Source organism: Lonchura striata, chromosome 4, assembly GCF_046129695.1.
Source record: "Lonchura striata isolate bLonStr1 chromosome 4, bLonStr1.mat, whole genome shotgun sequence".
NCBI classification, from domain to species: Eukaryota; Metazoa; Chordata; class Aves; order Passeriformes; family Estrildidae; genus Lonchura; species Lonchura striata.
In genome coordinates this window covers 15264500-15287314 of record NC_134606.1, presented here as the reverse complement: position 1 = coordinate 15287314, position 22815 = coordinate 15264500, and the positions used below count along the sequence as shown (strand labels likewise).

Genomic DNA, 22815 nt, shown 5'->3' with positions numbered 1-22815 from the left:
CCACAAACTCATCAAATTCTCCCAACATTTTGTTTGATACTTTAGTTGACTTTATAATCAATATTTGCTTCTGTGTTTGTGCCATAATCAGTTTCACTGCTATAGAATGTATGTTGCTGGCTTTAATGCAGTGATAAACAAAAGTTAACAGAAAACTGAACTTTCAGAACCTTGCTTAGAATCTTACCTTTAGCGCATTTCTTATCTGACAGTTTTTGTGGTGAGCCTTAATTTGACAAATTTATTGATATTTTCATTGAAGCTCATATTGCATTTAATCAAATAAATATATTGTTTTATTCTGCTACAAGAGAATATATCTTATCTGTATGGCATTTAAATACCTGGTTCATCAAACCTACCCTAACAGTACTTCCAGTACAAATGAAACCAATAAGCCTGTAGTTGCCCAAATTACTTTCTGTCTATTGCTTTTTTAATTACGGATGCATTATTTGTAGTTCTTAATAAGTATCCTCTTATAAATATGCCTGTCAGTATTTCCTATTTTTTTCTTGGCCGTGCATGTTCATTACAATAGTTCTTATACAGATTTTTCTCTACTAATGTACAGGGAAGAGAAAAGACAACTTAAAAAATAAAAGTTGAAGAAATTACAACAGAAGGGAAAAAGAAGTGCAGAGGGCATTGGGAGAGGATGAAAGGATAGATATGTAATGTGTGAATAAATGGATATGCTTCAAATAACTGGACACATAGAACTGTTACATGATGTAATTAATAGAAATGAAAGTTCATTTCCTATCCAAGATTTTTCTCCTGATCAAGTTCCATTAACTGTTTCAGATGTTGAAAGCAGTCCAGGTCAGACACATAAAGCCTAGGTTTTTACAGCCTTAAATATAGTTATTTACAATTACAAGCCTAACACGGTGTGCAAAATGTTAGTGAGTCTCACAGTAAGAGCAACTGTATACTTCATGACCAAGGGCCACCCCACATTCATAAATTTCTCCATTTATTCTTGAATAAATTGCTGTTTGAACATCTGCTTTGAGTAATTGTTTGCTCCACTTGGAGCACTTTGACTCTTCAGTACAGTTCACCTGCATTAACTGGGGAACACCTTGTTCCTGTGGTGTGTGTTCCCCAGTCCTTCAGTAGCAGCTGACTGCAATTCAGCAGTGACTGTGTGTTGGCCCAAAATACATGCTAGTGTAGTAAATATGTTTATCTTTGCTGACACTGCTTGCTCAAACAAAACCATGAGTGGGACATTTGGGAATGTAGTATTGCATGATGTCTCCTGAATGTCTCCAGTGTGTTCTTCATGTGAAAATAACAAAGAACTTTCTCTTTTATTTCTTAGGTGGCTGGGTTGTCTCATTCTGTGCTGCATGTTGGTCCTGATTCTGGTCTTTTATTACCTTGGATTGCTATGTGGCACCTGTGGGTATGACAAACATGCTTCTCCAACAACCAGAGGCTGTATCTCCAACACTGGAGGAAACTTTCTTATGGCGTAAGTTTCACTTACCAGGGAAAAAGAAAATAAAGGTAGAATGTTGGTTTGGTTGAGTTTTTGAAGGACATAGATATGAAAAGAATTTGATTTGTTACCTAGGTATATCTGCTGAGAATAGACATAAATATTGATTCCACACACTTACATTGAAGGACTTGGGGATTTGGGATTGTTCTTTCATGGAGGATCACTGCTGAAGGATAAAATTCACTGGTATAAGGCGAGTGCTGTGGCTAATGAATTTCTGTGCAAGTCCCTTTGGAAAATGCAAAAACTGGGGAAATTCATAACTTTCTAGTAAACTTGGAACATTTATTCAAAGTTTCAAAAAAAGCCATATGAGAAGAAAAAAAAAACACTTGACCTCCTGACAATGTTTCTGGATGTTTTAGGTTGAAAAGTGTCTAGGAGAGGTTTAATGTCATTTCTGCTGGATGCAGGAGAAGATTGCATCTGAAAGTCTAAAACTTTTTTCAGAGCACCGGAAAGTTGAATTTAAAAAAGAAAATTGTATGGTTGTGTCCCTTAAATGTAATTTTTAAAACAGTTTCAGTTTGCATGCCCAATGCTAATGTGAGGTTTCAAATGCATTTTAGCTGAAGACTTTACAGGGCTGAAACATTTAAGGTGCTTCAGAAGGCAAGAACATACTTGGAAAACAGAGCTATTTCAACCATCAAGCAGTTTTCATATTTCTGTTATAGCTGCTATTAGCTTCACCGTTGCCCCAAGTATGTGTGTCTATATATATATGTATACACAATGTGTTCTTTTAAAGCATAAACTTACTCAACTTCTTTTTCAGTGGTGTTGGATTCAGTTTTCTTTTCTCCTGGCTGCTGATGATTGTAGTGGTGCTCACTTTTGTCACAGGTGGAAATGTAGAAAAATTGGTCTGTGAGCCCTTTGAAGATAAAAATTTATTCAAGGTAAGGTGATTCATGTTTTTAAACAATTAATAGAATCCCCATGAGTTCCAAAGGTCTTGTCTATTCTGTATAGCATATCATTTCTATAGGACACTTCAAGTGAATTTGGATCTGGTTTTACTTCCTCCTTACAAACCAAATAGAAGCATTCATCCTTTCTTGGTTTAATTTGCGTTGCAGTGTTAATACTGCATGCTTGTCTTCCTTTGGAAACAGATTTTTCTGATTCAGTTGTTCCTTGGTAATGAGGAGCTTTATTGTTCACTTTATGCACCAGAGAGTTTGAATTCACTGTTTTTGCTTGTATTTTCCTTAGTGGGTGATAAGCTTAGATGTAGTTATGTGTCAAAAGACCACATATTAATAAATACATAAAGAAACTTGGAGTTGTAGTAACATTACTGAATTTTGTCTTCTAGGTTTTGGATACACCTTACTTACTAAATAAGCACTGGAAAAACTATCTTGCTGGCGTCATCTTTAAAAATCCGAATGTTGACTTGACTTTTGAAAAAGTGTACAGGTATTAGAGTTATGATTAAGATTGAATTCAGTTAATATTTAACTCCTTTTTATCATTCAATTTATACCTACTGATTTTGTGGTATCTTCTATGCTTCATATTTCAGACACATCAAAAAATTGCACATGTTCCAGAAGACATTCTGATTCTAGTGATTCTCGAGCAAAACCAATTTGTTCCTGTGTATGAATTATTAGAGATAGTCAGCATACTACTGTATGACAATACTAGTCAAGCTAGTTGATAAAATACTTGTGTCTTTCAGAAATTGTTAATCACTTCTCTTATTGACTGAGCTTCAAAAAATATAATCAGTATTTTGTTTTCTAAAGGACTGATTTTCTTAGAATAAGAAAACATTGTTAATCATTCTGTTAATACTTAGTCCTCAAGGTGGCTTTTAGGCTGATCTGTGTATTTGTATTCTTCCAGTGACTGCAAGGAAAACAAAGGAATTTATACTTCCCTTCACCTAGAACATCTGTTTAATATCAATGAGCTTTTAAATATTAGTATGGTAAGTAAAGAAACTATGAATGCATCCATGATTCTGAAGGATGTTTGCTTTTGAAACACCATATAGCATGTCTGGGTTTTTAATGGGATTTCAGTTTTTTACACACAAAACATCCTACAGGGAGGCAAGAGCTTCCCAAACTAATCTGAAGGAAAGAAGCTAATTTACAAATAGGTATTTTTTTACCAGTCTCAATGGGCCAAGAAAGCTTTTCTGATGTGCTTTTTTTTGGTGTGCTGATAGTAATGTTTGTTTTAACTTTGAAACTTGTGTGGAAGGTTGAAATCTATCTTCCAAAGACTGCTTATGGTGTTCAGTGACAGATTTCTTTTTATATAAATGCCTGTCTGGGTGTGTTATCCTCTGATTCCAGTCAGATTTATGTTGATCCAGGATATCATGTACCTTAGTTCTAAGAATTATTCTGGTTTGGTTGGAAGTAGTTGGGATAAAATAGTCTTTTCACTTAAGCTGTAATGATATATGACTGCACTGCCATTACAGGACTGTGCTAATTTTGGGGTTGCCTATAATACATGTCTTCATTACAGCAACCCTTTGGGGGTTACATGTTCCATTCTGCCAGGTACTGTACCCACCTAATAGATAAAGTCCCTGCCCCAAATGATACATAATGAAATGAACAAGGCATATTCACTAAGAGGGAAAGTTATTTTGAGTTTCCACAATGGACTAATGTAAGAGGCTTCAAAGGAAGTCAGATTTTCAGATTCCTCAGCTATAGCTCAGCAGCCACTGCAGGTAACATGGTTTTGGTGCAGTGCAGAAAGGTTCAGGTAACAATAACCAATCACCTTTAGTCACCACTAAAGGTATTTAGAGGAATCTCATCCAGTCCTGTGGCAAAGAGTGTCTGTCCTGGCCACAGCTGAGATACTGACTTCTCTAGGTTTCCTTACTGAGGGCCAGGGGTAGAACTTAACAGTCTTAAAGGATAACATTTCCTGGAGGGATGTTAGTTAAAGCAGAAGAGAAGGCAAGTAAGCCATTGGTAAGAGACAAAGGCAGGTTAGAACCTACCTGGTGGATTCTGTTCAACTTAATTGAATTAAACTGATGTGAGCAAAAAATTAATGTGTGCTTCTTCATGGAAATGAGGAGTCAGCAAAAGCACAGGATGCTTTGGGCCCAGGATGTAGCAGAATATGTGCTGGTTGCAAACTACTTTTGTACTTTGTTTTGTTTCTCTCTCAGTATACAGAAGATGTAGCACTTAAAATTGAACACATTCAGATAAACCTCAGCAAAATCATTCTGCTGGATGAAATTGGGAAGGAGAATCTTCTGAATTTCAGCTCTTCAGGGATAGATGGGATAGACTTTTCAGCATATTTGACAGAGGTGAGACTGTAGTCAACTACAGACATGACTGGGACAAAACATAAAATAAAGTGTTTGTTTAGCAATGGGCAAAGCAGCAAAATCTGTTTATGTGCGAAACACCATGTTTTGGAGGTTCATACAAGTTGGGGAAAAAAGCACTTAAGAAGTTTAAGTTAATAAATTAAAAAATAAAGAGTAGACAGTATAGGTGATACAGTTAAGTGCAAACTGTCTGTAAATAAAATACTCCTTTTCTTACTGCTCACATCTTGTTTCAGATCAATAAAAGTGTTACCAAGGTTGATCTTCTCTCATTTGCTAATGATTTAGAAGCAAGAGCAGACCAGCTGGTAAGTCCAATTCAGCAGTATAATAATACATAAAATATATAATTTATATACCATATAAGTATAAATACATAGCAAGGTAGACTTTATGTGGGAGAATTTTTGTACTTCAAACGTTTACTTAATATGGTGCAATGTCATGTAAGGAAAAACATTGAAGATCAGTGTTGCATATGAGTTGTACTTTAAATTTTGCTAATTATTGATTTTTATATATTCTTGTACATTTTCTGCTTTGAAAGTGCATTTTCTTAAGTTCCACTCCTTGTTTGGGCAGTGAGGGGAATACTCTGTTTCAGTATTTCCTATTGCCATCTTTACATTTTAGGGTCCCAGTTGGAAGAAAAATTGGTTAGATGCAAAATTAATACTATCAGCTTGTAAGGACTCTAATGAGACCTGGTGCTCCATTGTGGAGGGAAAATGCACAAAAGAAGCTGAATTATCTGAATGGCTTTTTGAATGCAGGACAATGGTCAGAGGGTATTGCTACAACATTGCCCACAAAAGAATCTGCAAGTGGCGCAGATCCATGTTGGCAGTGCCTGTTCAGCTGATCTGTTTGTTGTGTATGTCCAGGTCAGGTCATGCTCATTTCTCAGAATGAGGGTCATGGTTTGGGTGAGCCCAGGACAGATTTCCTGCACTGCTGTGCAGGAGGAAGAGTTATGTTGCACATGTGTAGTTGCTTGGATCGCTAAGCGACACACAGCAGAGTGAGACCACCTTGTTTGGAATGTATCAGATATCCATCCCTCCTCAAGTGGAGGAGGGCACTAGAGGAGGCTTCTGGTTGTTGGCTCTACCTCTTGCATCATTCAGTCATACTTGTTGCTGGGTTTTTTGTTGGGTGAAAAGTTTAAGTGAGAGCTGGGGTTCTTCAAACCTAGTTCCATAAAGGAAAGTGCATTGTGTTGGTAAGTTGCTTTCACTATTTTTTGTAGAAGACTCTTAAGGAATCATCTTAAGAGTTGTGAATAGATCAGACAGAGTGATTTCTTTATACAAAAGAAATAGTTGTGTAAATAAGTAAATGTGTTCACTGTTACAGCATACATTTTTATTTCTTCCTTTAGATGCTATTTAGTGTAATCTGTCTTTAAAATACCAATAATACAATATATTATAAAAGTTAGATTGTTTAAAAAAATGGTACTGGTTTCCAAGGATATTTTATGATCTCACTTTTTTACTAGTGATAACTCTTAAACCAATCAAAAAAACCACCCTAAAAACTTGTGGAATTAATTAATTTTGGGTGTCTAGTTTGCATCTTTTGGCACCTGACACAAAATTCAACCTAGCTTTTTAGACTGAAAGGAGCAAATGGAATAAAACGTAGATCAAACCAAGGGGTTAAGGTATGGAGGAGGAAGTAATACAACCAACGTGTGGTGCTAAGTAAATGAATTAACTTTGTCAGTACAGGAGATGAAGCATCCTGGAACTGCTCAGTGCTCACATGAACATTTCACAGGGAGCGGTCACATCTCTGGGCACTGAGGTCTGCCATTATTACACATCCAGAATGGAGTCAGCAGTGTGTATTTACTGTGTATGCAGGGAACCAAGTGATTTTTCCACCAAAAGGAAATGAAAAATAAATTTATAACTGAGAGCAAAACCAAATTTTATAATATTTGGCAATGGGTATGAGCTCCAGACAACCATTTGAAAATCAGAACAGAAACTCGCATCTTCTGACTGAAAGGTGGGAGCCACAAAAATAGGAAATAGCCTTCACGGGTGCCTTTCCAAGTGACTGGCTGAAAATACTTAAAATTCTGTGCCACTCACAAAGCAGAGGGTGCCTCAGGGTGATGTCCACATTTCCAAAACAAAAGCAATACCATGATTGGGTACTTGTCCCAGCTGGGGTGCAGGGCTACAGGGTTCTTGCAGTCAAGAACCTTGTGGTGAGTGTGAGGGAGATGTGCTCACTCTTCTGTATTTAAAATGACTTAGTGCATCATGTGAAAATTCTCTTCAGTTAAATCTGTCCTGATAATGTTATAGCCAGATAAGCAAGGTAGTATATCTGATTTGGTTGCTGAGGTTTGAATTATTAATACAGGGGTTGTTTTTTTTTTCCCCTCTTTGTGTTGTGGAATTCAGTTTGTCATACCCCATTTTTAGCATGAGCTGTTCTGGAGTGGATGTGTAACTTTCATTGTTTTTTGATTTGTTGGAAAGCTTTGAGGTTATTGAACAATACTGTATAATTGCATTTTTTGCAGCCAAAAGGAGCACTGGAAAATGCCTTAAAGGGACATGCAAACAACATTCGAATGATTCATAACCAGCAAGTTGTTCCACTGGAGCAAGCTATGGTAAAATATTAAAGCAATACTGAACCATACTTGTAGAAAATGCAAATCTCTAAATATCTTAAAGAGGACTTCTATAAGCACAGGTTGTATCAATGAAGAGTAATCTGGCTAAAGTGTGTGTTTAATAAGTTTTCTTACTTAAAATGCAACTGTTTTATAGTACTGTCTAAAATAATGGCCTTTTCCCCATTTTTTTTCTATAGCTATTTATGATTATATATGACTAAAAGAAGCAGTGGAGAACCTTACAAAACTCTTAACCCTAAAACCCTCTAAATCACTCATTTTCTCTTTTTGACTGTCAATGGTCTTCAGTAATAAAAGGCATTATCGCTTTGACACTTTATTTTTTGGAGGTGGCAATCAACAGTATTGGAATTGGGAACTCCTGGGATTAGTATGTAGAGCCAAAGTCTTTTTGATTGATGCTATGAAAGATGCAAAAGAGCTGCTTCTGCCTGATTTCGATGCAGTCCTGTGTCAAGCTGTGACTCTCCTTCATGTTAGGTGTTGCTTTTTCCTCCATATATCATGAAGACTTTTAGTTTATCCTAGCATCTGATATTGTGTGTCTGCACCACTTTTAGAAATATACTAGGTCTTCTGGTCCACTCTGATTCTGTGCTGTTCTTTCCTAATTAACTCCTAATTATTCTCATCTCTTTTTTCTTTTACAAAACTGACTGTCAAGAAATATGTTAAAGCTAGGGTAAGTGCTTTTTCCCTTCAGAAATTGCACAATATAGAATTCTCTGAACATGTGGGTCTGAGTTTAACTGTTCCATCTTTCCTCCAATCTTAGTTTGTTGCATCTAATTTCAGTTAAATCAGTGCTGTTGGTGAAGTACTGATTCAGTGATTAAACCCACAATGTATTAATTCTAATGCAGCTGTTGTTACTGTTGTATACAATGTGATTTGTAGTACTAATAACAAAATAGTCTGTAGAAGATCAAAGCTTAAATATAAGCTTAAAACACGTGGGCTCTTACCTGTAGTAAGAACTTGAAGCTTTTTTTTTCCTTCCTTTCCAATAGAGTACTTTAAATCAGAGCATTAGGTTACTGAAGAGGACTTCATCTGAACTTATGGTAAGCTTTTCTTTCTGGCAACAGGAACATTTTTCTGTTTTAAATCCTGCCATATATGCAGGGCATGTATTTTCAGCAGTTTTCTTCTGTTTCTAGCTGTTCCATTATTGCAAGAGATTGTAATGCATTCAGGAAGTAATAAGGATTTAGATCTTTCTTCTGCATAAAGGAAAATAAAAAAAAGAAAATTTAGGATGGTTTGGGGACTATGAATTATAAACTGAACTCTCAGGTGATAAAATAGGCTTCAGTACCAGTCTATATAGTGTGTTACTCATTTTCCTCAGAATGTCTTTTCTAGAATCCTTGAAAGCAAAACCTTGGGGGAACAACCACAAAACACAATGCAAAAGTAAAACTGATAAAAGAGAGCTATGTGATTCACATCCTTAACCAGCTTTTGTTCCATGCCCAGCTCCCACTGAGGGCTGTTTCCTTAGGTTTTACTCATTGTGTTCCTGCTTCTGCACCGTCAGCCTTGCTCTAGGATTCTGGATCTGTTTAGAGGCTTTTCCAGGGCAGCCCACGTTTCCCCTCTAAGTAGTGCCTGCACCACAGTGAGACCAGCTGGCTTCACTGCCAGAAAATGAGCAACAGGATGATTGCTTTCCTGGAAGTAAAGCTTTCAGCCACCAGCCTGCCTTGTCTTTGGTAGCAGGAATACAGCCACACTAGTAGCAGAGTTGTAGTCTCAACAACTTTATGGGCCATACCTACCTTAGGGCTTCTCATTACATTTTTCACCCATCCACAGCAGCAGAGCAGCTAGGTATTTGTTAGAATCTGTGATTTGAAAGTGGGTGAGAAGGGAAGAAGCCATGATGTAAGGTGTTGATAAGAAAGGAATGATGTTTGACTCTAAAGTGTATGTAAGAAGCATCTCTGCATGTTCAGGCTCTGTGTACACTGTCCTTTGTGTGTGTTCTGTGAGAGAATTTATAGGGGTATGAAAAAATACTTGAGTCCTTCAGGTAGTTGATTAGAGGCATATTCTGGCTGTACAGAATATGAACTACTTCAGTCATCAAGAGTTGTGATGGTATATGGCCCACTGTTTTCTTCCTGTGCACTTTGTGTGTTTGTAGTGTATATGCAGACATTGATTGAAAAAAGAGAGTGAAGATAAAACCTCTCCTAGTATGTAAATTAGTTATGTAGGTTCCAGGAGAAGATACCACATCGTGTCCACTGACTCATCCTTTTTTGGAATGAGACAATATTGAGATGATCTTGAATCCTTAGGCAGGCTCATGTTCTGTCTGTAAATGTATTTTTTGTCAGGTTTTGACAAGACAGTGGCACTGGTTTGTCAAGGTTCCTGGCAGTGGCCATATAGAGCCATTGCAAAAGCCTGAAGGGGATTTGTTTATATTAAACATAATCTCTTCCTGTCCAGGTTAAGGTGAAAAATGTCATTAGTGCTGTTAATGCTGCCCAGGATCTCATAAATAACAATGCTTCCCAAGTTATTGTCCAGGTAAGCTCTATTTGATCAATGTACATTAATTTATGATGTCACAGAGATAGAGGTTAATTTGCTTTTGTTCTCTTTGATCTGGTCCTAGGAGACAAAAAAGTACATGGATACCATAATAGGCTACTTTGAGCAGTACACGGAGTGGGTCAAGGAGTCAGTAAGTTGCATTTACTTTATTAGAGAAGCTGTGTTTAAAAATAAGAAAGCTAAACAGCATTGGTAATAAAATCAATAATATAATCTTACTTTGATAGTGTGTTTTATCATTTCAGGTTTTAATACATTTGTACTTACTGTGAGTGGGAAAACCAGTCTCCTATAGTTCTGTTGCATTTACAGAGTGGAAATAAGTTGTGTTGTTTGGAATGCGGTGCAAATTTAACAGTATTGTTTTCAGGGCTAGCCTGAAATCTACCATTTTGCCAGTACTTCACTGAACCTAACCCTGCATAGTTCAAATTGATGTTGTTAGCATCTTATTATATTTTTCTCTCGTCAGCTGCAGCCTTTGAGAAAGTAAGCTGGTGTTTAAGAGACTTTCAGTTTATAGCATATCCTACTATTATTTATTTTGAATTTGAATAGGGTAAGGCATAACAATTTAGTAAACTATAACTTAAGAAAGTTTAGAGATTCTTATTTTATTTTGTTAGATACTTAAAACTGTTATCTCATTTTTTTTTCAGATTTCAATGGAAGTAGCGGCATGCAAGCCTATTGCCAATGTGATAGATACAGCAGTAGATATTTTTTTATGCAGCTATATAGCTGATTCTGTGGTAAGAAACATTTTTTTTACTCAGAATTGGGGCATCAAGGGGAAAAGTCTTTCAAAATACATCTGCATTTAATTATTCTGGCTCGACTGTTCTGAAGTATCACATACAAAGTTATGCAAGCAGAATATTCTGATATGGATCAAGTCCAAAGACAAACCTGTGCTGGACTTCCTGGATTTTCAGTAAACTTAAGCTTCTATTAACAAGAATTCTGTAAAATTAACTGATTCTACAACACCTTGAAAGGGAAAATGGAAAAGCATAAAGATCTGAAGCTTCATCTGTAACTGTTGCTAACTTACAGGGGTGAGGTGTGGGCAGGAAGCAAGTAGAAAATACCAAGGAAAAACCTTTTCAGGTATCTTTCCTGAAATCTAGAAAACTGGAATGAGTTTTTATCACTAAACTTGTAGCAGACAGATCTTGATTAATTTCTGTATGTTGGAGACATTGTGCATGCCTTGTAGCAGGATAGAAGGGAAATCATAGCTTTTTCATCTTGCCAAAAGGACTTGGAAAGAGGACAGCATGTATTAAAAGTAAAGTTAGACACCATGTGCCTGGAAAGGACCTAAAATGCCTCCTAAACTATTACTTAGCCTTATGGCGCTTTAATCAGATCCTAACCACACCACCTGTAATACATATTATCAGTCAAAGCCAAAACACTCTGGCCTTGATGATGCTTAACTGTGAAATGTTTAGTTTCGTAATGCTTAACCATGAAAACCTCCTAATCTATGTTGTACTCATTGATTAGCTCATACATTACAGAGCTGCTGTTCTCCTTTGTGGAGCCATTACCCCTCTGGTGAGAGATGGACCATGGTTTCCCTGATGATAGAACTTAGTTGAGTCACTTGGAAGTTAAAATGCCTCAAGCCAATACAAATCAAATTTGAAATATCATTTTAACACCAGGTGATAACTCAGCTCAACTGTATAATAATGAAATTAGTTGCACAAACAGGGCTGCAGTTTGCAAGTTATAAAATGCCTTAAGAAAATGCTGCAACCTCATCTTTTGACAAGAACTGCAAGAACTAATTTCTTCTTTGTTCTTTTGGTAACAATGGCTAGAATATCAAGCAGGGGTTCAGTACTTTACTGATTAGTTTTCTCCATTACCTTTTTTCCTTGATTTTCCTATTGCTTTTATTTCAGAATACCTTCTGGTTTGGTTTGGGAGGCTCTTCAATGTTTCTAATTCCTGCCATAATTTTTGCTGTAAAACTCTCTAAATACTATCGTAGGATGGATACAGAGGATGTTTATGATGAGTAAGTATATATTCCAAAACAAACTTAATGGCAAATGGATTAAAATGTTTTTTCTAGTGTTTCTCCTGAAGGCTCTATAATTCTAAAACCTGTGCTGCCAGAGTAGAACTGCATGTTCCTGTGTAATGCTGCAGGTTTGGGTCAGTGCCTGCAAACTGCTTCATGCAGGTGGCCTTTGGTAGCCTTGACTTGCCAGGAATGCAGATGGAGCTGGCTCTGACTTTGAGAATCTCATGTCAGAATGAGGTCTTCAGAGCTTTGTGAGCAGCATTTATATAAATAAGTCCCAAATGTGCAAGTTCTTAGCTTTGCTAAGTAACCTGTTAAAGTGAATTGTGCCTTATTTGTAGTTTCCTTGAATTAATTATTTGCTTTCTTGCTGTCTTAGTTATTCCTAACCAGTCTTTCCTTTTTCAATTGCAGTTCCTCTGTCTCAGGGACTTGGCATTTTACTTTATGATAACTATTCTTACGTATTTTCCTGTCAGTTTTTTTACTGTTTTCTTTTCTGCTCCTTGTTTTGCTCATTGTTCAGTTAGCCTGTGCACTGCATTTCTCCCATTTCACAGTGGTTGTTTTTCATTGCACATTGACAAGTCAGTAGAGTACAAACAGGCATGTACAACTGAAATTTCTCACTTACTAGAGTCTAGTTAGTTAATTACTCCTTCTTTTCTGTGTTTTTTCATTTTGAAAATATACCCATGAAAACATAAGACATTTGCTGATATTTATTGAAATTATTTTATTAATATGGGAGGGTTTATATTTTTAATGTAACTTGTTCCTTCAGAAGAGGTAACATTCTCTTTCTCCAGACTTGATAGATTATATTAGAGTCTCCAACTCAACAAGAATGGAGAAATAATTAATTGATTTTTGGAGAATATAAAAATACTATAAAATTTAAAGTTATAATTATACCATAATTGCTGAATGTTACAAAGAAAAAGTTATATTCTATTGTACAGACACAGTGTATTTTTGCATATAATACCATCATCCATGTACATGTCTTAGAAGCCATATTGTACATAGTGCATCTTATAGTTAACATGGTCTTTCTTGGTGTATTTATTTTATTACAGTACGGAAAATGGTAATAATGGTTATCATAAAGAGAATTTATATGGTATACACAATCCTGTTTTTACAAGGTAAACCAAGTCTGAAACTGCATGCCTTCATGTGTCCTTACTTCAGCTTCTCTTTTAATCACATTTCCAATTTTCTTCATGCTTTAAAGTGAATCTCTTAATTCTCTGGTGGTCTTTTTGCATGATTATTCACTGTAGCAAATGCAGTATGATGTATATTTCTCAAATATTCTTTATATAACACCTGGTATAGAGGTATTTTCCTGCAATTAAACAAAGTAATTGGTAAATTTGATCTTAAAATCCATGTAATCAGGTATTTAGTGAGAACAGTGGTTGGTCCTAAGTTGACAAACCTATTAAAATGCTCTGTTAGCAGATGAAAGTGGTAGGATGGAAATGCATCCTGAGTAGTTTTACTTCTTAAATGGTGAGAAGAGATCTGCTGTAAAAGGCAAGTGTTTCAGGTATGCAGGAATCATGAACGTAGGAAATGGGTGCTTGTGCATGGGTAGCACTAGAATGTAGCATCACAAAGCAAGAAGCTCAAGATATGTTTAAAAAAAGGAGAATGTTTGGGTTATTTTCTGCCTCTACAGCTTCTGTGCTGTAAAACATTAGCTAATTGTAAGACTCAGTTTCCAGGAGGATAATACTCTATATTCCATAACTTCATTTTTGCTTTCGCAAAACTTGCAAGTTGCTTAAAAATGGTTTAAATTTATGATTGAAATCTGTAGCTCACTGTGCCTTACTTTGCAACTTCATGACTGAATGTATAGGTTGAGTATTTATAAAGAAGATACCACTATGCTTTAAATAACAAGTGAATAGAGAGAGCTCAAAGTTTGGGTCTTGACAGAGTTCATGGTTACATCTGGTGATGATGATGAGGGTGGTTATTACTATTACTTAGGACTGGATTTTACAATAATTATTTACTGACCAAATCTTCATTCCATATCTCCTTCTGAAGAAAGTCTTTATATAACAATATTTTTAGTGATATTTACAATCACAGCTGTGGTCTGTTCTGCAATTTAAGGGTGCTTACTCCCCATATTAACTGACAAGGAGTTTAAGTCAAAAAATCTCTCCATTGGCACATCTAAGGACTCTCAGTTTTAAGGATTTTCAAGATTTTACAATAGAGAAAATCAATCATTTCCCAGGCCTTAGAATTCCTTTTCTGATCTTTGAATCTTTTATATGACTGTTAATATTTTTGAGGTTCATAGCATGTTTTCTTACGATAGTCATTGATAATTTCATTTAGCATTGCTGAACAACCTAAAAATTACTAGCATAAAATAATCTTTTATACAAAGATCCACTAATTCAGTCCTGACTTATTTTGATAAAATGCTAAAATTTACAAATTCAGTTTGATGCAGTGCTGTCTTCTGATGTGCTAATGGAGGTAATTTGAAAAACTGCTAATTATGGCATACATGCTTTGAATTTCTCAGTATGGCATTCCCATATGAATAAAATTAAATTTGAGTATACTCTTTGCTTTTATACTATCCTTGATTTTTCTCATTTCCTACAAATTATTTTTGGATATACTTTGAGAGATACGATTTTGAATAGATCTCTGTACGCCTATGCTTTTGCAGGTTTAAAGAATGCCATAGGGTTGGGTTTGGGGTTTTTTATCCTTCAGAATTAGCTGGATAATTTTGCTGAAAAGAGATGCAATGTTTTTATAACACTAAGATACCTAAGTACATGTAAGAGCTACATGAGGTATATGTGTCTCACACAGGTATTTATATATATATATATATATATATATACACATGTGTCAAAGGCACAAATAAACTCAAATGCAGCCACCATTTTTGTGAGAGCAAAACATGAGGCTGGATTAAATTTACAAAAGAGAAGTGTTGAATAGGCAATCCAAGTATTTATTTCTATAGTGAAACAAAAATAACCTGAAAGGTTGGTGGAGAAAACCATGGATCTATTTCCTCTTGTTTGAAAAATACTTGATTAAATGAGTAAAATATTGAGACTATCTTAGGCCAACTGAGCTTGTCTTACCTAAGTTTAGACACAGTATTTCTGTTCCATTTGTGGACAAAAGAAAATGGTGGGTTTATTTTATGTTTGTTTTTGTTTTTCTCATGTAGCTCTGTGGAACAGTGGTAACACATATTGGAAGTGTTAAGGGGTAAGTAATAAACTTAAATCAATTCTAGATCTATTACTACTTTACTATTTGAGGAAGGTTGCTCTGATTGCTGCAATAATGAGTATGCTATACATCACACTGCCCCAGACAAGCCAAGGCAAGCGTGAGGTCTAAAATCAAAAAAGTTATTCAGCCATACTTATGTTTGTATTAAAATCTTTCCCTTTGTTCTGTTTAAATTATATTAAAATTCAGTCTTCGTAAATTTTTTCCTAATTTTTTTGTTATTATTTCCAGGCTATATAAATGAGGCTCAAGACTCTTCTATGGGAGTACATCATTGTTCTTCCAAGCGTATTGGCATTTCCATTCATCTGACAGATCCTGAGCCACTTGTTTTATGTCAGCTGTACTGTAAATCCCAGATGTACTATTGAATGTTATGCCATAAACTACTGTACAGAATATTTTGTGATCAGGGCACTGCCTCTCAAATACCACTGTTCAAGGCTTGGATTAAAATGTTTTTTTGTTTTTTTACTTTTTTACACTGGGCTTTCTACCTTACATCACAGTATATAAATTAATTAGATTAACAGCCTTTGCCTAGCAATTCTCTTAAAATTGTTCAAGTTCTTATCTTAAATTGTTGATTTGTGTTAAATAAAGTACATACACGTTTACATAAAAATACATTTTGTATACCAGAGACTTTTGTATATACATTTTTCTTAAAACTTCTAAGTGTTTAGTTAAGATTTTAATATTGTATAATACTCTTCACAAATGAATTTACCAGCATGATCAGTGTTGCTATTTGGTGCTCTTGAATGACTACATTGGACTAAATTTGGATTGTAATGGGGTCCACAGTGTCTCTTTGTGTGAAGCTCAGTTGCAGTTTTGTTTTATCACTTTTTTTTTTTTCCTTAATAATTTAATATTTAGTGGATTTTGCTGTATAGAACTGAAAGGGACTTCTTGGAGAAGTTTGTTTTTAAACTTTGGGTGGGAGGGTTCGGGGTGTGCGGGATGCATAATATAGTGAAAAAGCTAAGCTTTCTAGAGTTCAGTAGTACTCAAAAAGAGCATGAGGGATGTCCTATGTTGGCAATTTTTGGAATGCTTTACATTCTCTATCTTCCTTTTCTTCTTTCACACCCACTTCTGTAATGTCCTTAATAGTATCACTGTGGCTCCTTGGGAGGCAGTGGTAGTATTTTTGCTAAATAATACTGTACTGTGATTTACAATATTGAAATTCAAATCTGTTTAGCAATTGGAGTTAACATTTGTACTGTTAGAGTTATTTAACTGAATTTAGGCATATGGTTGAATTGCTGAATTAGTTAACAGTAAACTTTATCAACAAGGCCAAAACTGTGTTACCAGTGTAAAACCTTCTGGCAGGTGAAGTAGTCAATATATTGATCTAAAATAGTATCTCTTCATCTATCACTATTGTTAACTTTGTTTCAAACAGGGTTCATTGTCTTGAAGTAGAGATAATCCTGTACATCATTATTATAATTTTAAAGAAATGCTGAAAAATGATAGCAGTCTTTAATCCGGAATAACCTTAAATTTTTCATATTTATGTCATAAATGGAAACATTTCTAATTGACAGTATGTAGCATATGTGTATATGTAATGTTCAGAACTGCATATTTTTAAAAGTTTCTATTTTTAATTTGAGAAAATATTCCCAGTTCATTTAAATAAAAAAGATCTTGCTTAACTACATTATGTTGCGTTCTCCCTTGTTTTGTTGTGGAGACATCGCCCAGAAGAGTTGCACAGAGTTAAAATCTTATGAGAGTGAATGTCTTTACCCTGATTAAAAATCTTTGCTATATTTGACTTTTACTTTTGCAGCAGGAAGGACTGAAAGAACTTTCTGGGTGAGGGAGCTTGCAACTTCCACCAGTAATGTGAATTATGCAAAGATGGTAGGATTCAAGCTATGAGCTGTGCAGGATACCTGTTTCTGTGTAGCACTGACAGCAGAATTAAATATTTGCTGGTTCTTCAGCTCACACAGTTCACTGCTGACATCCTTGCTTTCCTTGTAAAAGGACAATTGTCTTCTACTGTTATGAAAGACCACTAACTGTTTAATCTGAAGCACAGGCAGACAGGACTGAAATGTCAGATTAGAATGAGCCAAACACTTGGTGGAGAACACAATAGCTAACACATAAATATATTTGAGTCCAAACTTTGATATTTCTCTTTGTCCTTGTGGTTTATTTGTTCTCGTGATTAGACATGAAAAACTTTGAGAACAAGAGATCTGAAACTGGTATAAATTAACTTTTGAATTGTTTTGGACTCTTCAGAAAATCTAAAAATTCTCAGTGCTCTTGTGCATAACAAAGTGTAGACAATACATTTTTTTGTCATATATTAGGAGGTATTCAAGTGCTTGCAGGAGGGATTTGAGGTGGGTAAACAAGATTCTTCTGACTGGCTGAAGGGTGAGAAGACTCCCCAGAAAACAACGGAAGAGTGAATGGTAAGTCATAAGTAGGCTTATGCCATTGTCCTAAGACTTGGCTGGAACCACACCACTGTGCCTTAGAAGAGAGAGGAGGAACTGATGGAAAGAAGCTAGAGATGAGGTTTCTTTTAAAAATGGTATTAAAATAGCCATGGAGAGGGAATGAAAAGAAAACAAGATTGTTTTCTCTGTCAAATGGTATTTACTCATAGGAACTTGATGGCACGCTGACTGGAAGAACAAGGATAGGATACCCAGAATGGCTGTTCAGGTGGCTGCATCTTCAATCAGGCAGCTTTCAAGTTACCTGGGCTGCCACAGCAGCAAGGGGCTCTTGTCCCTCTTTTTTTGTTGTTGATGTTCTGCTTTACCATCTGTGTTAAAAGGAATGGTTTTGCCGTAGTATTTTGTTTAGCACTACCTAGGGAGTGACAAATACACAAACTGCTGTTCTGTTCCATTATGTATGGCCAGTCTTAAACCAAGGGTTTCTAGCACTCCACAGTTACTGAAGCATACCTAAACAATTCAATAGCCCTTTCCAGGAGCTGGTCAGGTCAGCTGGCTGTAGCATATTTGTTTTTGGAAGAAGTGCCTCATGGGGGTCTTACCAGAGAAGTACTGTGGATTGCCACAGCAGGGGAGGGATTTTTCCTCAAGACCTTCTGAATGCTAAGGGAGTTACAGTGATTTTTTTCTTAGCTCTGTTTTTAGTTACTGCAGCAGAAACTGCTAGGACAGGATTCTGCACTACAATATTTCTGTTCTCCTGCCTTTGTTTTACAGCATTTTTACAGCTCACTTATTACAAATAGGAAAATATCTATTTAAAAATAAGAAAGTGATGAAGTGCAAATACCTGTCTGACATGCTCTGTGGTCTGTTCCCTGCTGCTGAGACCTGTGATAAGTTAGTTCTGCTAAGGTCTTGCTCTGTTGGCTGAAAGTGACTGGTGATGTGAAAATGATGATAAAACTTCCAGATGTTTGGTATTTTTTTAGACCTGTAATACCTTATTTTGCTTAAGCTTTATTTATTTTCTTGCGTACCTACGTGGCTCAAAGAATGTGCAGTTGATCCTTCCATGCATCCCCACTGCATGTCATGTGTGGACAGAAGGTAAAGCTAAAGTTGCATCCATACTGTGAAAATCCACAGAAAGCCCATTCTACAAATCAGCTTTTTTACCAGGACACTTCAACTACCAGGACATCAGAGATTGCTTTGATACTTCTATCTTTTTTTAGTTTGATATCATCTTTCAAGTTCTAGCATGAGGATAGCTATAAAGCAGCTGGAGAATGGAAAATATCTGTTAAAAATCAAATATGACATGTTCATCCTGGATAGGAATGTGCTTCTCAGTTATACAACTATCGTTCTGTATTTTAACTGCATTTACAAGACTTGTCTTGTTACCTTCTTGGGAGTTCACACTTCCAAGGTTATTTGACACTCCCTCAGGCTATAAATTACAAGCATTTGCCTACTGAAGTGTGATTTATTATTTTTATAAAAATGCCCAACCCTTCCATCTCATGTTTAGCTGGAAAGAGGCTTCTTTGTGCACCAAGGCTTTAAATTGTGAGCAGCCGTTTACTTACTGCTTTTACTTCTTTGGATCGTGTTGTTCAAGGATCTTGGTTCACTCCTCTCACCATGAAGAGTTTTGCTCTCCTTTTCCTAGTTGTGATCTGTGGCATGGGAGGACTGGGACAGAAGCTGAAGCCAAAGAAAAGAAGCAATGGTGAAGAAATCAAATTTCGGACTAAAACCAAAGATGTTTGCACAATAACCATGAGGGGTGATGATGAGGAGATGAAACTTAGAATTGAATGCAAAAGCCAAGGCATGTCCTACTGGTGTGAATTCACTGGCAAGCCATCAGTCTGTCGTGCTTTCAGAAACAATCCAAAGATTTACTGGAATCAGATCGCCGCAGAACTCAGAAAGATCCCGCACGCTTGCGAATCCATGGAAGTGTTGAAGACCACCATGTGCCAAAAGGCTCCCCCGGAGGCTCTCATGAGGCAAATAGCAGCTGGTGTGGAGCCAGAAGATCTAGCAGATCAGGAAAAATTGGTCCAGAAAGCTTCCATTCCTATGAGGGAAGCAGGGCAAAGCTCTGACCCAACCCAACATGGTCAAGGGTCTGAAAATGAAACAGAAGCGATGAAACTGGCACGGGAACATTGCTGGGAATCTCTGCATGGTGTCTGCTCCTACATCATTGGCATCCTTAGGGGTTAAGGATTTGCTTCAGGTAAAACTAATCTGGAAGCACAGTAGAATACACCTAAGAGTAATTCTATTGTACTTTGATTTTGGGGGTCTCCAGGATGTGGACAGGGAGGTGCTAAGCTCGCTTGCTAAAATCTAACATTACAAGGCTTTTGAGGGGCTAGGCAGCTTAAATTTCCAGTGATCCATATTGATTCAGAATTCCCATACACCCTCCTGTGAGGTCTTGTATGTACTGAGGTATTTGCCCTATCTGTTAATCCTATGTATTTCAGTTCTAACTGTTTGAATTGGGCTAATTTTTGCCTTCTGTCACTCCTTTCCTCTTGTGCTGACTTCTGGATTTATACCAGGGAAGTAAGATAAATAACAAATGCATCAGATCTAGCCAAATGCTTTAGTTAGAGCAAACTGCATTCAGAGTCTGAGGGAATAAAGCTTATTCATCAAAACTGCTGGTTAATAATGAAATATTTTACTCTAAAAATTAGTTCATAAACCCCTTGCAGAAATGCGCAAACCCAAGTGGACTGTCCTGGTTTGCGAGTGTGTTACTGCAGAGCAGTAAGGGATCACATGCAGGCACTTGTTTGGTAAGCCTCAGGTTTTCAGCTAGCATTTAAAAAGGCAAAGTCCTTTATTGCAGAAGTGATTGGTTTTATACCCACTTCTCTTCCAGCTCAGAGAGAAACCCAGGAGCTGATAAGTGGGCCTGGCAAACATGAAAGAAATGGGAATATATGCAGTGTGAGCTGGCAAGCGTTTAGGCTGCTAATGATAATTTATGCCTAATACAGAAAATTGACTAATTTTCTCTTTTTTTGTTTTTTTTTTTTTTTTTTTTTTGTTTTGCAGAGCAATGCTATTACAGCTGAAAAAGGATCCTTGCTGCATTGTAATAATTTAGATGTAGGAATTTTGCTTTAAAATCAGTAATTTCTATAAATCTTTTAGCTTTTTCCGTTTTAAATGAAAATGCAACTTTTTAACAGCTCTGAAAAATTCACAGAACTGGATTGACTGTGCTTAAAGTGTTAGGATGAACTAAGTGCCCTTTGTCTAGTTATACACCAAGGTGTACTGCATTTATGTAACCTAGGATCTGCTTGACCTTGCATAGGTTTTTGTGTGTACTGACTTACTTCAGTTTGTTAGAGATGAAAGCTGTTAATGATAATAGTGTAAACAATAAAAAAGTTTTTTTGAAAAGGTACTTGTGTGCTTTCTTGAAATTTTAACTAGTGCTGTTTGTATAAAGTCACAGTATTTGACACTTGTTTCTTAAGAGATTGTTGGTGGAATGTGTAAGAGAAATTACAGGTCTGAGTCATTGCTTTTCCTCTGTGAACAAGTTTGCATGAATATTAATACTTTCAATGTTATGAGGTTTATATTACAATAATGAGTTTCAGCCAGCAGGAAAAAAAAAACCCTGTAGAAATAAGACAGTAATATAATAATATGTTTCTGAACATAGCAGATTAAAAGTGTTTACCAGAGTTCAGTGTTACCAGGACCTGTTAGTGGGACTATTAATGTTTGGTTTCAGTAGATATTCGGAAAAGTAACTTACTTGGCAACTTGGGCACTTGCCTGAATCTCCTCAAAACACAAAACAAGATCTAGTGGCCTATTGTCATATTACAACACAATCACATTCAGATTATTGTTTAACAATGATCACTTTTGTTCCCAAGTGAGTTTCACAGCAGGGATGTAGCTGGAAATACTTCACACTGTAGAATTTAATAGTGCTCTGTGTTTGCCTTGCAACATTTCTGCAAGGTATTGTTGACTGAAGTACTTCTCCAGCTTTATTCACAGATTTGGAATTTTCACTACACAATTCCAGATCATGATTGTCCAGTCATTAAACTTTATGCCTTGTACCAGAAAACTTGAAATAATTTTCTTTCTCCTAACCTCTTGATATATATGTAAAAGAATAGCAAGTCATGAACAGAGCAGAAGGTTGTATGTGCAAGGCAGAAATATAATTTGAATGCGGATAAAATGTGTAAGCTGTATTTTTTTCTGCCATGAATGCAATGTGGTTCATTTTCACTTGTGATCCCAATTACCATTGCCAGGCTCTTGTGCTGTGAGTAAAAAATGTAGTAGTACACCTACTAACCTAATTCTGTCATAGAAATGAATATAATTGTTTCATTGCAAACATGCACAATGCATCAAAGTGGTATTAAGGAACTGTTTACGATGTTAAGGGGAAGTTAAGAATTTTCCAGAGGTATGCTTTTAAATATATTAAAACTCCTGTTATGTATGATGCAAAATCTACTCTGCAGAGTGAATATTTTGCAGTAGTATCCACAGCAGTAATGACCACAGAAATGAGACAGTGAATTGCACTGGGAGAAATCTGGGACAATCGGTCACCCACCATACTGTTAGCGGGAGAAAAGAAGAGGTTTCATCCATTCACCAAAAGAACATTTTCCTTTTCATGCCATCTTCTCTTTGTTTACACAGTGAGCTCAGGAGGCAGCAGAGTTTTCTGTTGCTTTGTAGAACTGTTGATATAGTCTAAAATGTGTGGCCATCACTAATTCTGCTGTTCCCCAGGGAGCTTGTGTCTCATTTCAGTAGAGCAGGGCTCTGCTGCAAAGGGCTCCCTATACTGTGCTGCCTGGAATGGCCACCTGAAGTTTCACGGTTGAAAGCAGAAATCAGTCTTGCACCAAAGGCCCCCCTTTAAGAAAATGCTTTTTGTAA

At 36.3% G+C, this 22815-nt stretch overlaps 2 protein-coding genes across 15 annotated transcripts in view; both read left to right on the top strand.

Moving 5' to 3' along the window:
* Positions 1–17084, top strand: part of PROM1 (prominin 1) — a 61727-nt gene extending 44643 nt beyond the window's left edge. For 8 of the 14 annotated variants that reach the window (XM_077782775.1, XM_077782767.1, XM_077782770.1 and 5 more), the window contains 16 exons: positions 1331–1483; positions 2292–2415; positions 2835–2938; positions 3371–3455; positions 4671–4817; positions 5078–5149; positions 7384–7476; positions 8168–8185; positions 8514–8567; positions 9964–10044; positions 10133–10201; positions 10731–10823; positions 11988–12103; positions 13192–13260; positions 15339–15379; positions 15638–17084. In XM_077782775.1, coding sequence (XP_077638901.1) covers positions 1331–1483; positions 2292–2415; positions 2835–2938; positions 3371–3455; positions 4671–4817; positions 5078–5149; positions 7384–7476; positions 8168–8185; positions 8514–8567; positions 9964–10044; positions 10133–10201; positions 10731–10823; positions 11988–12103; positions 13192–13260; positions 15339–15357 — 1297 coding nt within the window. In that variant the 3' untranslated portion in view covers positions 15358–15379; positions 15638–17084. Of the gene's footprint in view, positions 1–1330; positions 1484–2291; positions 2416–2834; positions 2939–3370; positions 3456–4670; positions 4818–5077; positions 5150–7383; positions 7477–8167; positions 8186–8513; positions 8568–9963; positions 10045–10132; positions 10202–10730; positions 10824–11987; positions 12104–12526; positions 13261–15338; positions 15381–15637 lie in introns of those variants that run through there. The other 6 variants (XM_077782776.1, XM_077782774.1, XM_021554429.2 and 3 more) reach the window with 4 other exon arrangements.
* A 2209-nt stretch (positions 17085–19293) lies between these two features.
* Positions 19294–20091, top strand: FGFBP2 (fibroblast growth factor binding protein 2). Its single transcript, XM_021554385.2, has one exon. It carries the CDS (start codon positions 19501–19503, stop codon positions 20089–20091), a length of 591 nt encoding a protein of 196 aa, XP_021410060.1. The 5' UTR covers positions 19294–19500.
* The last annotated feature ends 2724 nt before the right edge of the window (positions 20092–22815 follow it).

Bases quoted from the DNA above. Each gene is read 5' to 3' on its own strand.
- FGFBP2 (XM_021554385.2), top strand. From the start codon at position 19,501: ATGAAGAGTTTTGCTCTCCTTTTCCTAGTTGTGATCTGTGGCATGGGA.